A 16028-nucleotide genomic window follows, 5' to 3' on the forward strand; every position below is an offset into this window, starting at 1 on the left:
TATTTTGTTGACTTAAGATCAAAATGTCTATCTACAGATACGCTATTCATAGCTGTTTGCATTTTATAAGCCATACAAAGATATATGGAAGAAAACAGAGCTTTCTTCATCAGTGCTTTAAATTGTGGAAACTTTACAGATTTACCATTCCCAGGAATTTGTAAAAACACTACCACATTACTCACAAGGTTATCATTCCTGATTTTGACCAATCTGTTTTCTGTGACAGGACATCAATGAAATGGTGCGAACTGAGCGTCCAGACTGGCAGAATGTCATGCTGTATGTTACAGCAATTTACAAATACTTTGAAACCTGAAACCCTAATAATTCAACAGATCCATGGGATAGAACCAACATGAGCTACCAGATGGAAATCTTATTGAAATGCTAATCTCCATTTCACTGAAAACTGGCAACATTTGAGTCCCCTCAAACTTCAGTGACACTATCCTGGATTGCCTCAGATTGCTTCAGCTACTAAGCCTGGAAACAACTGTTTAAAAGCAAGAACTTGTTGCCACAGTGCTTGTAATAACCCAAGTTATTAAGCTATTCAGATTAATTATGTAGCCTAAAGAGCCTGGACTACTTATGTGCTGCCTTTCCAGCCAGACTTCCTGAAGCTTTCTTTCCTAGGAGAGTGAGATGAATGGATCCTCTAGCATATAGGAGACTGAATGTACATATAAAGCTTTGAGAAGGAAAAGGGTAACATGGCGTCATATTACTGAACTTTCTGTAGCATCCTGATACCACAGAGTCTGAATATTCTACCCGCAGCATATGGCACCCCGATACAGTAGAGTTCTTAATGGTAATTTAGTTACTGCCTTTACAGCTATTTTCCCTCCTTTAACTATTCTAAATATGCACAATATTCTAGGAAAACAAGCTTTTATTCCATAACGACAAATTGAGTGGAAAAGTGCTCTCGATACCTCGAAAAATTTGGCACAGAAGAACTCTTCATTCTAAAGCTTCATTATAAGCCTACCTCTGTCACAGCGATGTGGCTTCCAACTTTATCTTATGGATTGTAAAGACTAGCACATACAGCTCCTGGTTTTCAGGGTACGCTATACTTCAAGGAATCTGTCCAAACTCCCTGTGCTTCCATTATAACAGAAATGAATCAATAATCAACCCTTGTATGGCTTGTTCTTTCTCCTCTTCCTCCTTTGCCTGTGTAGCACACACAGCTACTGCAGGCCTTAGTCTACAGCAATACGAGCATACGTCATGGATTTCTGTGGTAGAATTTTGGAACTGGGATGGCATTTCCTCTGCAGAGAAGATATTTTCAATAAGATATAATAATGAAGTAGTTTGTCTCAAAATCCAGCTTTGCCATGTTTTCTGTGTGTTTTTGATTGATCTTGCACATCCTCATCTGACTGACAGAAGGTGAGATGTTCTCTGACAAGAACTATGGAGGAACTGATGTAATGTGTATACACCCAGTAGTCTTGAATATTGCATGGAAATGACTCATTGTCACAAGGAAGGAATTGAGATTTAGTCTGCTCAACTTCTATTTTCCTAAAATGTACCTGGATTTATGTAACAGCTCTCGGGCAAAAGAGTTCAAGTAAGTGCCTTAGCGATCATTGAATTGATACATCCTGGCACTTCAGGGCCTTGTGCAGAATGTTAATGGCTCAGAACGATTTCATATATCCATTTGTCATAAGCTGTTTGTTGTAATCTTGTTTGTCAAATCAAGGGAAGACTTCACTCTATCATTGCTTCTGCCTCTTATTTTTCTGAATACTTATCAGCAGTTAAGCCACAGTTGAAAGTCTCTCATTAATATTAAGCAGAAGCCTACTTTAGAAGTGAGTTCTTTAACAATTGCTATTTATAAGCACATGCTCTTTCAACACAGTAACCCTGTTATAAAGAAAATTAATCTGCCATTCCTATGGTGCTCTTATGACTGTTAAGGACAGTTTGAATGTCATAGATGTTAACCCAGTGAGTGCAGCTGTGCTTGGCATCTGTGAAACTTCATCATGGTATAAAAGCACAGATTTAACTCAAAATTATTGCCAAATACAAAAACTTATCATCTGAGGAACATAGCCCATGTGAAGAGTAATAATTCAGCATGTCTCTAGCAGCTAGCATTGTATAAAAATATACATTTACACTGACATGTGCCTGTGAGAATTACAAAAAGTTTGCAGAACAACTACTTAATCCATACTGAGGGCCTTTAGAGAAGTTTTCAGAACAGCAGTGTCTCACACATTCTTACAGTTCTTTAGAACCCTAAAAGTAGCTAGATACCCTCAGATTATTAATTGATGCATTTGAAGAGCCAACATAATCTAAAGACAGTTGTTGCAAGAGAGGCTTCAAGTGAAAAATCTTCATTAACAGATTTTAATAAAAGTCTGATATACAATTTCCTCTCCTGTATATTTCTTAAAAAAAAAAATTTGCTTACTTCATTTCTTCAAATAAGTTTCAGTAAGAGTAGTCTTATTGGAAATACACTTTATTGCTCTCACATTCTATCTCTTACTTCTTAAATTCCAGGTTTTGCCAATTTGTGTTTAAAAAACCCTTTTATTCACCCTCTGAACAGACATCCTTATCTATGATTGTCTTATTTATTGCCTTAGATTTTAAGAAAATATTTTTCTAATGAAAAGGATAGAATTTCTTGGTCTAAATTAATTCATGACCTGTTTTGTTAAGGTAATTTGAGCTTTAAGCTGATTTTTTTCTGTCCAGTGGTCAACTTCATTTACCTGGAATGTTGTATTAGTCCTTAACTGAAATAACACTAATAGTTAACCATTTGTAAAAGGGGAAATCACATTTTCCAGATACTTTCTGTTAAAAAGATGAGCTGCTAGTCTTCAGAGAGAGAGAGAGAGAGAGAGAAAAAAAAAGTTATTAGTAATTAGAAAAATAATCTTGTTTTGAACTTCAGAGCTCTGCAAACTTCTTGGTGTGATCTGTCTGATAAACCTCTGCTGAATTCATATCTGTAAAGGAATATTGGGCTTCATGAAGAGGTTTTTTTAGAATGATATATCTGAGCCTTTACACATAAGATGCTGCACTGCTGTCCAAGTGGAAGTAATGAAGCAATGGAAGATCTAAAACAAACATAATGCCCTGCTGCATTCTACAACATGTTTTTTCTGAAGGTTCAAACTGCATTCAGATTTTCAAGAGGAAGAATAGCTGTAGCTCTTCTGGATGTGGATGATACTGTTCTGTTTGGTTCCTACTCATAGTCAATCCTGAAACAGCCTGGTTCTTTTGTACCTATGAAGTGCAAGTTTATGCTGATTTACTTTCTTTTTAATCCAGAACATATTTCTGAATGTACTACAAAAAGGACAAATATTTTATCATCAGTTTATATTATTGCATTTTAATATGTGCCTTGCAAATGCCTGTGCTGTAGTATATCAGGGTTACTCATTGCCAGCTGTAGGGGTGGGGTGGACAACAAAATGGAGCTGTTGAACATATTGATGCACTTACAGCTATATCATCTTCTGGATCCTGTTTACTGAAATGCTTCCATAGATTAGAGAGGTCAGTTTAGAGCCAGATGTATATTCAGTTTGGCTAGTTGTCATCCTGATGTAAGATCATTAGCAATGAACTGAATGAACAGTTGTGAGGTTTTCTTTACCAAAAAAAAAAGGGATGGGAGGAAAAATTAAAATTTGGTTATTTGGGAAAATTCTGTCAGAGAGGTTTTGGTATGGAGTATCTAACAATAGCAGAACGGAGATCACTTCAGAATGGATTACACTTGATTTGGTTTTCAGCTGGTTTTGTTCGATCCAGTTTGATGTGATTGTCTTGTATGTTTAAATAGAAATACTAAATTAATATCTCTGGTGTGGATATCTGGCCCTCACAAAGACCTCTCATTCTCATGCCTCTGAAAATTTGTTAGTGAAATTTTCCCTTTTAAAATTGTGTTTGTGGTTAGGTTACCCAGAATATAATATTTAATTACAGCATATTCTGATTTAAAAGTAAATTTTTGTCTCCTTTGCATAAAATATATTCCTCAAGTTACATGTAGCATTTCTGATATTTTTTTGTCTCCAATTTTGTAAAATATTTCCACTGTTTGTGTTTTTCTGTAAAGTCCATCATCATGCTTTAGGGGCCCCTTAATTTGCCAGAGCTAAATGAACTCAGCTTTAATGTATTGGTGTAAACTTGTATTAACATCACTGGCAGAGTCATGCTCTGGTTTTACATGCATAAGGAGAAATAAATTTGGCCCTTGCTCTAATGATGCAGTACAGTGGTTTAAACTGCTAAGGATCTGCCTTAAGAGTTTTGTAGCCATGGTGAAAAATTCTCATTGGCATCTCATTTCTGCTACCAATCTCAATGTTAAGTTTTTACATATTTTTTCAGTTCCCTGATTCAACACTTCAGACATTTGGATTCTGTTGCATGTTTTGCATCACCAAAAAATGAATTTTACTCAATTCTCTCTCTTTCTGTAGAGTTTTGGCCCAGGGTACAAATTTTGTTATAGCCTAGTTTTAAATAAGATGATTTGGGAAGTTGGAGATATGGAGAGCTTCTGGGTGTTTTTCTTACTTTGTGTTCTGCTTGTGATTGGTTTGGGAACGCTGTCTGTTTTTCATGTGATAGGCGATAATATCTTCCAAAGCTGCCCCCTCTGGATGGCTGGCGTGAAGCTATGCATAGGCTAAAGTTAAGCCTTTAAAACTGTGTTCATGGGACTCATGTGGTGACTTTACTACTTATTTGCCTCTTGCAACTAATACAATCACAGCTTAACTGCGGGCTGCATCAAGCAGGAGCTATTAAGGGGCAGAATTCTTCTGGGAAGGAATCCAGTTGTACACCTTTACACTATTTTTTGCCTATTGTGAGTAATACTTTTGCTGAGGTGGCCTAAGAAAGAGGATTTTAAAATAGTAGTGTTCATGTACAGACTGATTTAACTATATAGTTTGTTTGTGGTCCTTCCCTTAACTTGGTAAATATTTATTTCTGTTTTATTTTTATGTTCTGCCAAGCTCTATTTCTGCAGTTCCTTTCTTTAAGCTAGCATTAGTATATGAATACATAGTAACATTAACCAGTTTGAGGAATGGTTTGGTGAGAAGTGGTATTAAAGTGCAGTCATCATCCACAAGTTCTGGACGTGCCACCATGCTTTCCCAAGCTGGTGTGTGTTGATTGGCAAAACATGTTAGAGCTGCTTAACTCTCCCCCACGGCTTCCTTATCTCCTACGTAGCCTACATCACCCCAGGGTGTCCATCAGGTGCTCTTGCCCCCAAATTATCAACTCCTTAGGTGAGTTAAGAGTTCATAGCCATCTCTTAATATATTCAATTGTCCCTATTTAGAAAGGTATCTCTAATAGTGTTTCTGCTTTCAAATGAGAGTGGCTGGATGGGTTTTAAACTACTGTCCGGCTTGCTGAGCATTCCCAGTCCTTCATTCAGCTAAGTTTTTTTGGTTGTATTCCTTGATTTCAGTATCAGTGTTGTAGTACGCTTTGTAATTGTCAAAGCCAAGAAGTTAAGCATTTGGAATATGTAGCAAGTATGCTTTTGATAATTAATGCTGAGTAACTTAAAAGATCAAGGTTTGTACAGTTCTGATCTCTGTTAGAGTGTTGATATGAGTGTCTTTTTCTCCTTATGTATTTGCGCTTGCCAGTTTTTGGGATGCAACACCCTTGAACTCAGTTTGACAAGGCCGCTATCCTGGCCTCCTTAAATTAATTCATTCTGCGGTAATAGAATTATTTCCTCACACTGAAACTTCAGTAAAATCTATGAATACCAGATGACGTTTTTCCAACTGACATTAGCTTTTACTTGGAATATTCCTTACCCTTAGGCCACTGTCTGCCACAGAGTTTCACATAAAGTTCCCATCAGTTCCAGCAGGACTCGTGGATACGAAACAGTAGAGTAAACTTTTGGCAGAATATTATGGCAGCCTGATGCAATTAAGCTGGTTTCATTTTAATCCCCTATTTTCAGGGGGTTTCAGTTTAGCCAAAATCACTTACTCAAAGCTGAGATGTGGCACGGTTGTTCTCCACTGGGAAGTATGCTTCTGTTTAATAATATTTTTATGAGATTGTATTTATGGAAATGGAAAGAAAAATGTCATGAAGCTAGTTTTGTTGCACTTTTTCTAAGGCTTTTGTATTTTGCATAGAGTTCTAGAATATGAACAAGTTGTTTGGGGAAGTCAAGGCTGAAAACCTACTCTGCCCCAGCATAGCAATGTATTACGTGCATTTTCATTCTAGTGATATATGTATTATTTTAATTGCATGTAACTAGTGTATTTATATGGTAGGTAGGAAGCCCGGTGGACGCTTTCTGCTGCAGAGGAGCCATTGGCAGTCCTGGTTCTGCAGTTCATGAACTGACTTGTCTTGACAGTAGACTGCATTTGCAATAATGGAATAGTCAATTTTTGTTTCTGAACTCTTATTTCAACAAACGGGGAGGAAGAGGCTCTTTTTTCGTTCCATTGTTGAAATTTCTCTGGAGGCTTTTAATGGTTTCCAATTATTGCATATGCTCAATTAGGATGATTACTTGGGAATCAGTTCAGTAAAGAGGGCATATGTACACATAACATACTCAAGTAATTAATCCTCGTAACTTACAACATTTCAGTTTGTTAGAAACTTTTGTTTTTACGTGTATTATAAGGTCAATTTAACTATTTTTAAGTAGCACTTTTATACATATCTGAAGGGTTTTTTTGAGCAGAAATGTTTTTTCTGTATGTTATCTAATGGGAAGAAAGTATAACGCTACTAAACAAAGCATAGACTAGTTAGCCTCCAGACTGTAAGTTCACTTTAGGTCAGTAATGATCAAGAGTTGTTCAATGTACATGAAATAAATCAGTGAACCCTTTTAATATTGGACAACTCTCCAGATCAAAGTCAGAAGGGCATTAATTGGTACCCTCCAACTCTAGGATGAGGGTACTTTCAGTTCAGGTGTGAGGCAGAACTGACAGAACAATATGGTGAATTTTGGACTTCATGAAAGGACAGAATTTTGTTGATATCTCAGTCTAACTTCACAGCAGTATATTGGTTAAGGACTAACCTTGTTTGAGATGACACTGCAGCCAGTAATAATATCTCCTAAATAGCTAATTTAAAGTTAATTTTCCGTGGCCTTTAAAGATAATGTAAAAACCAGTGATTCTTAAAAGCTCTTCTCATCCATCCAGCTTTTCTGATTTGTATTGGTTTTACACTCCATTGAAACACAACTGTTAGACTTACCTAACAGTACATGTATGGGTTTAGTAATTCTTGTTCTAGACAACAAGCACTTTTCTTTTTTCCAGAACCCTTTCAAATGGTTTACACACACACATTGACATATATGGACATTATACAGATAGAGAGAGGTTTTGCATGAATGAATATATGTACGTATATATACACACATATATACATGTGTGTATACATATATGTACATCTGCAGGTTCTTAATGAAACTGAACATGTTTCAAGAAGTGCTTGCGTCTTGAATACTTAGGGTGGTGTATTAGTGTATATATTTAAAAGGTAAGGTGGAAGAAAACTTTTTGTTTGCTTCTGGTTAGAGCTGAGAAATACAGGTTTGAGGAAAATTTGAAAGTATGTTCAAATTGTATTTCACCCTGTTCCTGGTTTGAAAGGCACAAGCTGTTAATCATTGGAACTTAAAAGGTCAGCAAGCATATTTTAAGCTAAACCTTTTGGAGGACCAATATGCTTTTAGTTTGCAAGGACCACTAAAGATCTGGGCATTTACTTTCTCCATAATGTATTCTGTATGAGTATTTAGTATGTATGCCTTCAATTTGCCAATGTTGCCATGTTTTCTTCTTAATTATTCATGAAATAAAGATTGCAAATAGCAAAATGTGTGTTGATGTTTTCTTGAGTGAAGCCACTACAAAAGGGAATATTTTAACACTATTTCTGGCACCGTGGTTTTTCAGGAGTAAATATTACAGGAAGTAGTTTGCGGAGGATGAGAAGGGCATGCAAATGATTTGCATGCAAATGATTTGCATGCAAATAACCTCATGATTTTTTGGAAGCCATGTCTCTCTTGGTATACCAGCATACATTAGGGTATCTACCCCCAAAGAGTTTTAAATTATAAGATGGTGAATACCCTGGATAAGAGGTACGTATTTAAGGCATCTGCTTAGCCTGTATTGTCCTAGTCTTGAATATGAGTAACAGAGAAGGGAACTGCAGAGAATATGTTCAATTTAGGCAACTTCATAATGCATTGCAGCATTTGAATTATTTAAATGTTACTTAACCCAACCCAAGTAAGGCAATGCATGTGTACGAGCTCGCTCCCTCTCCCTCCCTCCCTCCCTCTCTCTCTCTCTCCAGGAACTGGGCTGGGGAGGGTTTGGGGACTTAATTTTTATGACAGTTCAGAGTATTTAAAGTAGATGCCCAAAAATGAAATTTCCAGGTGAAAATAAAGACTAGAACACCTTAAATCTGATTTCATCTCAATCATCCTGGATGGTAACTGTTTTCAAATGCTGTTTTAGAGCTTTAGTTTCAAGTGCTCTGGAATAAATTGGATCCAGAGGTTTGGATTGAGCTCCTGTTTATTGCAAATGGTGTTCTTAAATGCACTGACTAGTATACGTATTTTAATTCTATCTCTTTCCTACATAATTTTTGGGGGATTTTGTGTGATGTTTTGTGACTGTTCAGCAATGCAGAAAAGTCTTTTGTCTCAGTGATGTTATTCTGCAAGAAAATGTCTCACTTCTCCTTTGTTGAGGTGAAATATTCTCCCTGAATTTGACTGGTTTAAGAAAACTCTTCTTAGTTCTCAGAATGGATTTATATCCTGTTTTTAAGCATGGATCTTCAGTTTTCATAATTCTTTTAAAAATAAATGTTTTAAAAGTGTAGTGTAGTAAACTCATGTCAGAAAATAGATGTTTTTCTTTTCTGTAGCAAGTGCATGACAGCATTGCAGAAGTGACTTGTACACCTGCAATTGGCAATCTGAAGGTCAAGACAGAAGCGGTGAGCCGGGCAGAGGCCGGGCTTGAGGTATGCTAAAACAGTAGTGTCTGCACAATCTGTAGAGCTGCAACTTTTCTTTCCCATATCCACTGAAATAATATTCCCTAAGCAAAGTTTTTTTCATGGGTTGTCTTCCAAGCTGTCACTACAGAATTTTGTTAAACATGTGGAACTAGCTCCATAAGTGTGTTTAAGTTGAATATAATAAAATCACTTAAATAATTTTGAAGGACTTACCATAATGTAAAACAGCAGCTATATGGAATAGTTAAATAAAAACCTCAGAAGCAACAGCAATGTAATATTCCATTGTATTAAATCACAAAAGCTTATATTGGAGTCACGATTGTTCTGCAGTTAAATTCTATATAGGAACTAGGTAAACATTACAGAACTTTCAGCTAAAATTCTTATCATAAAGGCTTTCACAGTTGCAGCTACTGTTAAGACTTTTAAAAAAAGAAGTGCTGAATTCTCTGCCTTTCACATTGTTCACCCTCTCTTAGCTCCCTCACTTAGTGTTTTGTCTACAGGGTTTTTTTCAGCACTATCTTTCCTTGGGCCCAGCATTTGTGTTCTCCTTGTTTCTTAAACTGGTGTTTTCTTTTTTCTCCTCAATACACAAGGTTCAGTGAGGTACAGAATTTCTTCTTTGAATTTATGTAGTGATGGTATTGTGGAAAGCTCCAGTACCTTCCATATGAATTACTGCTTGATGCTGCAACCCAACACCCTGAATGAAGAAATTAGCTAATTAGTGTCTCTATTCCTGGCAGCTCAAGATTAGAAGAGCATTTATGTCTAATTAAATGTTTTTAAAAATCTGCTTCATTTTTATTAGAAAAGTTGCTTTGAAACTTTTCCCGTGCAAGTCTCTGTTTAGAAAAAATTTTGTCTATGAATTTTTAAAAAAAGAAAAGTAGATAAGGGACTGATGCCATCAATCCTAATCCAAGTTAAGGTTTTTACTAGTCTTTGTCTGCCACTGCCCTCTGTATCACCATGGTGTAGCTGAACTCTGTTTGTAGAACTGAATTTCTCTATGTACAATGTAGACTTTTCTTAGATGTTCTTTGCCCTTCAGGATTTTCAGTTCTTTGGAACCTCCTTAATCGCATTATGAAAATAGGGTCGAATACAGTAGTGTCTTATCACAGCATTTTTACTGCTAGACATTTGCATTGATTATATAGCGTGAGGAAATATTTGTGCTTCTCTCCAGTGCTGCGCATAGCTCACTCCCTTGTTTATGCTTCCTTTTCTTAAACCATTTTAGGCTCTTTCCTCACGCCAGAAGCCTAAAAGTTAAGCTCTTAAAAATGAAAGAAACTTGAGAAGGAGACATAACAGTCTGGAGACAACTTCACTGAGCTGTTGACAATATCATATTTTTCAAAAATAAATATACCACAGAGCACCGAAATGCCAGCGTGTTGAGTTAACGCTGTGTGTCTCTCTGGGGCCACGTTCACAGTCCATCAACTGCAATGGAGTAAAGCCCAGGGTAAAGCCTGCGGTGCACATAACCAGTGCTCTCTCTTGAAAAAGAAAATCACAACGTTGGAGGGTATGATCCTGATGGGTGTTGAGCATTGGCAGTTTTGCAGTGCAGGAGCTGTTAGGTGTTCAGTCCTTCAGAAAAATCTTTCCCCAAAATCGCTGCTCTAACAAAATAATATAGCTGGACTACCGTCCCAGCAGAGAAGGCATGCTGCAGTTTTCCTCTTGGCCAGAGTTACAGATGTTATACAGGCATTGCAACAGGGTGCTAAAACACTAATTTAACTTCATAAACCTATGAAGTTCCATCATTTTGCACGAACATTTCCAGCACGCACTATTCCCTAGCAGGGAGCGGTGGGGAGCAGGGTCAGTAGCTACTTTTTATCTCCAGTTTGTGCTGGGACAGAGCTTGGTTATACACAATGTGTATTTTGTCAAGTTAAATAAGGATTGCCCTCTCATTGCTCCTTAGAATAAAATGAGAATAGTGTAAGTGAAGAAGAATCATCTGACTACTTCTGCTGGGCCTTGCAACTCCAACAGTTCATTTATTGTATAAAGGTAACTTCTATATATTACTATTATAGAAAATAAATAGCTGTTGCTCTGCAGCTCCCACATGATGATTCATGCTACCCGTTTTTCTTCTATTAATAGTCTAAAGAGAGTGCTTAAATTTAGATTGAACTCCATCTCATAGTCTGTCATGCTGAATAGCATTTAGAGAAATGAAGCCACAGTCTGTTTGGGCAGTGCCTTTTACGGAGAGTAGTCCCAACTCTCGACATGAAATTACCAAAAATCCTTCTTTCGTTCCTGACCTAAGTGCAAATGGCAGGATTTAAACAGTGTTGGGGATATGGTTTGCACTTCCCTGTGCGCACAAATCTTAACTTGACTTTAGCTTGTTTTCCCTAAGCCTAGGTAAAAGTTGAACTCCTTCTGTGCTGGAATTGAACAGTTTGCGAGAAGGCTTCGGTCTTTGACACAGAGGAGCATCCTTTGTGAAGTTGCTAGCCATGGGCATCTCCAGCAAAATTTTGCATGGGTAACTTTGTTAAAGGATGCTCTCTTCAGAAAATCTAGCTGCTGGGTTTTTTTTCCCCAATGTTGATTTTAGAATCGCTAACAAATATTTAATGTTGAACAATGTGAGAGAAATAATTGCATATATGTACACAAATATGGATTTTTATTTATATAGATCTCTGATGTTGAAGGATTTGCTGTGTTTCCAAAGGACCTCAAGTAACCCTGGCTCCATCCCTTCTCTTAGACTAACACAAGTGCCTTTCACTGCTTTGGGGGAGATTCAGGCAGTATTTATAGGAATGGGATTATGTACAAGTCAGAACACATAATTTTAAGTGTCCTGTTTAACAACATTGCCTATGAGTGCTAACGCAATACTCTGATGTTTCTTTGCAAAATATGCATCCCTTAAATGTAATTTTGCATATATCAGATGATTCAGTCTGGTTAGAAAGAAAAGTTTCATGACAGAGAGAGCTTCAAAACTGATAAAGAGTAATCTCTTTCTTAAAGACAGAAATAATTTTTCTATTTAAAAACCCACTAATTCTTCCAGATTCTGTTCTAGACAAACTGATGATCATATTCAGTCCTTCACACGGAAACCTCAGTACATAGGTATGATTTTCTTGCTATCTTGCTGCTTACCAGGGTGGCAGGCTGATTTTGGTTCTAGTCTTTATACGAGTCTGTTTTGTGTTTACAGTGGCATCACTGATGTGCCAAAGCAGACTGTCGCTCATGCAGTATCAGCAAAGAGAAGGGTGAGTTTCATGATAGGTCTCAAGTGTGAAGTTTTTATTTACTTTGCTCTCATCTTTTTGAAGGAAGCATTTCAAGGTTTATTCCACACAGTCTTTCTAGAGTTTACTACTTGAGCTCAGCTGCTAAGTCTGAGAAGTGCAAATAGTCTCATATCACTACTTTTCAGCTGCCCAAAATTCAGGAGTTTGGCTTGTTCAGTTAGGAGATAGTTTACAGTGTTACTGCAACTCTGCTTCTCGGGAATGAAAAAGCCTTTCTTGGTTGTACACAGGAGAATCAGAAAACTTAATTTCTTTCCTTTCAGTCCTGGGCTTTTTTCAGCTCGCAGCCTGAGCCAGAAGCCAGCTCTAAGTGTGTGGCAGTACCTTCCCCATAGCTGCTGAGGCTGCTGGAAGCCACTTTGTTTCCAGGTAGTTTCAGCCTACTTCTTCATGTAGACCCTTTTTGAAGTGTATCTGGCCACAGCAGTCATAGTAATGCTGTTGTTTCCTTCATGAGCGGCTAAGAAAGGAAAGGAAGTTAGCGCTTTCTTGTACTGCTGCCCCTCCATATATCATAAAAAAAAAAAAAAAAAAGAAGAGGAGAAAAAAAAAAGCTGATTGTATTCCTTACTGTCAATTTACTGTTATTGTTGGCCACTGCTAAGGGAGGGCATAAGTACAAATATCTACAGGTAAGGACAATACACATTGAATATGCAGAGGAAGAAATACGATCTGAAGAACACTGCAGTTCTTATACTTGACAGAGACAATAGCATAAAAATAATAGAAAACCAATTAATTTCTTAATTCAAAAGAAAGGCAAAAGATCTATTCAGAGCTTACTGTAGTAATGAAAGCTATCCTATCCAACTGCTAAATAGGACATAAAACAGCAGCTGCTCATTATAAACCCATTTACTTGTGCAGAAGTGAGAAATAAGCATGCAAATATAATAAAGGAACTGGCTCAGTTGCTCTGGGAGCTGTTAATACTGATTTTTAACATCTTGAAACACAGCAGAATTCCCAACTGCACAGAGAAAATCAGTAGGTGACAGTGGGGACCTGATACACCATCCAAACTGGAATGGCAGGTGAGAGAAGGAACCAGTGGTTCGGTGGTTTTGGTAGTGGTATCAGAATGCTTTTATGGAAAAAAAAGTAATTTCTAAAAAACATTAGAAGCTTGTCCAGGTGCCATCGTCAGCCAGCCCTGTGAAAGCAGTCAGACATATGCTTTGGATCTTCTATGACTTGCTGATTTAAAAGAAAATCAACATAGTCTACATCAAATAATCTTAAAACTGATTAGCTGCAAAAATCAAAGAAGAATTGTAACTTGGAAAACAAACATCCAGTGAAGCATTTCTGGGGTCCTTCAAAGATGTGTAGATCAACATCAGTGACTCAGAGAACCTGCAAGATGATGTGTTGAGGACAGGACGGTTGGAAGAAACCAGCCTGACAGCTTAATAAAGGGAGCTGACTGCAACAACTTTGTTTTTAATGTATTCAGGAACAAAATCATATTTAGAAACTGCATCCCCGCTCCTTGAAAGTATTTTGATTCCCAGCTTTCCTTGATTTCATGGGGAGAGAGTAATTTGGATGTCTTTGAGGATCGGGGCCAAACATGAGAGGCAACCTCTACAATATAGGAAAAGCTACCTTGGAAAGGAGCGACACTGAACAGATGCAGCAGATCCTGGCAGACAGCTAATTGCTACAGCATGACACTTGGCCCTCTAGTTCAAATGCAATTGCACAGCATAAAATTTCGTGGAGTATTACCTAGGAGTGGGAAAACACTACCTCTTGTACAGAGCAAAAGTGAGACCGTTACACAAACAGTGCCCAATTCTAGTGTCAGCATTTTTTCAAAAAGCTCTGCCAAACTTCATGTAGGCAGGCAGCATTTCTAAATTTATCATTATTGCAGCATGTTTTGATGAGGCTCCTAAATTTCTCATAGTCTCCCACTTTTGCTTTTTTTCTTGACTTGGCTAGTCCTTAATATCCGTACATGTTACTGTGTGGTAGATTACTCCAGCCTTTTCTGTAACTTCCTGGGAAAAATGACGTTTTGTTTTGTTTTGTTTTGTTTTGTTTTCTCCCCACAGGATTCCCATTGTGTTTGGAGCAGCGCTCTGGCCTCCACTCTGCTATGTAATTCATAGCTGCGTGGCTGGGGCAGCCCGTGTACCAGGCTGCCTTCCCGTCTGGGGTAAGAGTGGAGGATAGCACGGGTGCCAGGTGCTTCTGCCAGAGCTAAATTTTTAATGCTTAGATGCTCACAGGTTTTGAGGTCGGTGCTTAAGTGGCTGCCCTCATGCACCGAAAAAAAAGCATCATTCATGCTCTTGCTGTCAGAGGAGGCTGGGTAAGCCAGTTGCCTGTGGGTCAGAGTAACGTGCAATGCTTCTGGCAGATGTGGTGTGAGCAAAGCGTCTCTAGGGTTGGGAATCCTGAAACAAAAACTTTGGTTGCATGGCACAAGCATCCAAGCTGTGGCAGTCCCCTGTGTGGAGGAGCCTGGGCTGGCTGTCGTCGAAATGAATCGGTTTTTCATAGGCTGGGATCTGCCGTGGAGTTGGTGGGAAGCGTGGAGTCATGCTGGTGGTTTTTCATGTTTGTAATGTCCAACCAATAGGAACGTGTAGATAAATTACTTGCTAAGATGTAATGTTAAAAAATAGAAATGCAAAAACTGAGAAGATATCCACAAAGAGCAGTGGGTTCAGATTCTTGAGAGGTTCTCTCCCCGCTTCAAAATTGCTGTGAGATGAGTCACGGCTGTTCCCCAAGTCCGCTCATGCGGAGGAGCGGGAGATGGCTGGGGACACGTGCAGCCCCAAGGGGGACGCCACCGCCGGCCTGACTTTGGACAGGAAATGCATGTGTGCACACTGGTGGGATCCACGAAGACCTACTCGGTGGGAAATGTGAAACTTCTGCAAAGTATTTCGTATCTTTGCCGAGAACTCTTGAACGCTTCCAGAGTAGTAATGCCCAGGGTTTCCTTTCCGTTAGCGGTAAGGACAGCTAAGCAGAGAAGACAGTGTAAGTTTCTCTCTGCTTGTGCAGCCTTTTGGGATATCTCCGCATAGCACTGTACTGTGCCACTTGGTATAGCTGCAGGCTTCAACTCCCTGGGTGGGTTTTCCAGCCTGGAAAGAAGTAGGTGCTTAAAACAATGTCGGGAGAAAGCTCTTCTCTCCTTTTCCCCTCTCCTCTCCTTTCGCCCTCTCCTCTCCTCTCCTTTCGCCCTCTCCTCTCCTCTCCTCTTCCCCTCTCCTCTCCTCTCCTCTTCCCCTCTCCTCTCCTCTCCTCTTCCCCTCTCCTCTCCTCTTCCCCTCTCCTCTCCTTTCGCCCTCTCCTCTCCTCTCCTCTTCCCCTCTCCTCTCCTTTCGCCCTCTCCTCTCCTTTCGCCCTCTCCTCTCCTCTCCTTTTCCCCTCTCCTCTTTTCGCCGGGTGCGGATCAAGCACAGTAAAATTCCCCCCGTTTCTGTCGCTTGCAGGTCCCTCAGGACGGCAGCCGGACTCCTTGAAGTAAGCGGCACTCTCTCCTTCACCCTCTTCGCGACATGCTGCTGCGGGCCGTCCTCGTCGGTCCGCCCCCGGTGCCCGGTTACCGCCAAGCCGACAGGTAAACCCGGACACCGGTTCCTCCAC

The 16028-nt window shown here is 38.9% G+C and overlaps 1 protein-coding gene across 1 annotated transcript in view; it reads left to right on the forward strand.

Moving 5' to 3' along the window:
- The window catches only part of SPECC1L (sperm antigen with calponin homology and coiled-coil domains 1-like), a 68199-nt gene extending 65282 nt beyond the window's left edge, over positions 1-2917 (forward strand). The window contains exon 16 of the mRNA XM_010575154.1: positions 230-2917. Within this exon, the coding sequence (XP_010573456.1) occupies positions 230-319 (90 nt within the window). The 3' untranslated portion in view covers positions 320-2917. The remainder of the gene's footprint in view (positions 1-229) is intronic.
- The last annotated feature ends 13111 nt before the right edge of the window (positions 2918-16028 follow it).

This window comes from Haliaeetus leucocephalus, unplaced genomic scaffold (genome assembly GCF_000737465.1).
Source record: "Haliaeetus leucocephalus isolate CR32 unplaced genomic scaffold, Haliaeetus_leucocephalus-4.0 Scaffold13, whole genome shotgun sequence".
Lineage (NCBI taxonomy): Eukaryota > Metazoa > Chordata > Aves > Accipitriformes > Accipitridae > Haliaeetus > Haliaeetus leucocephalus.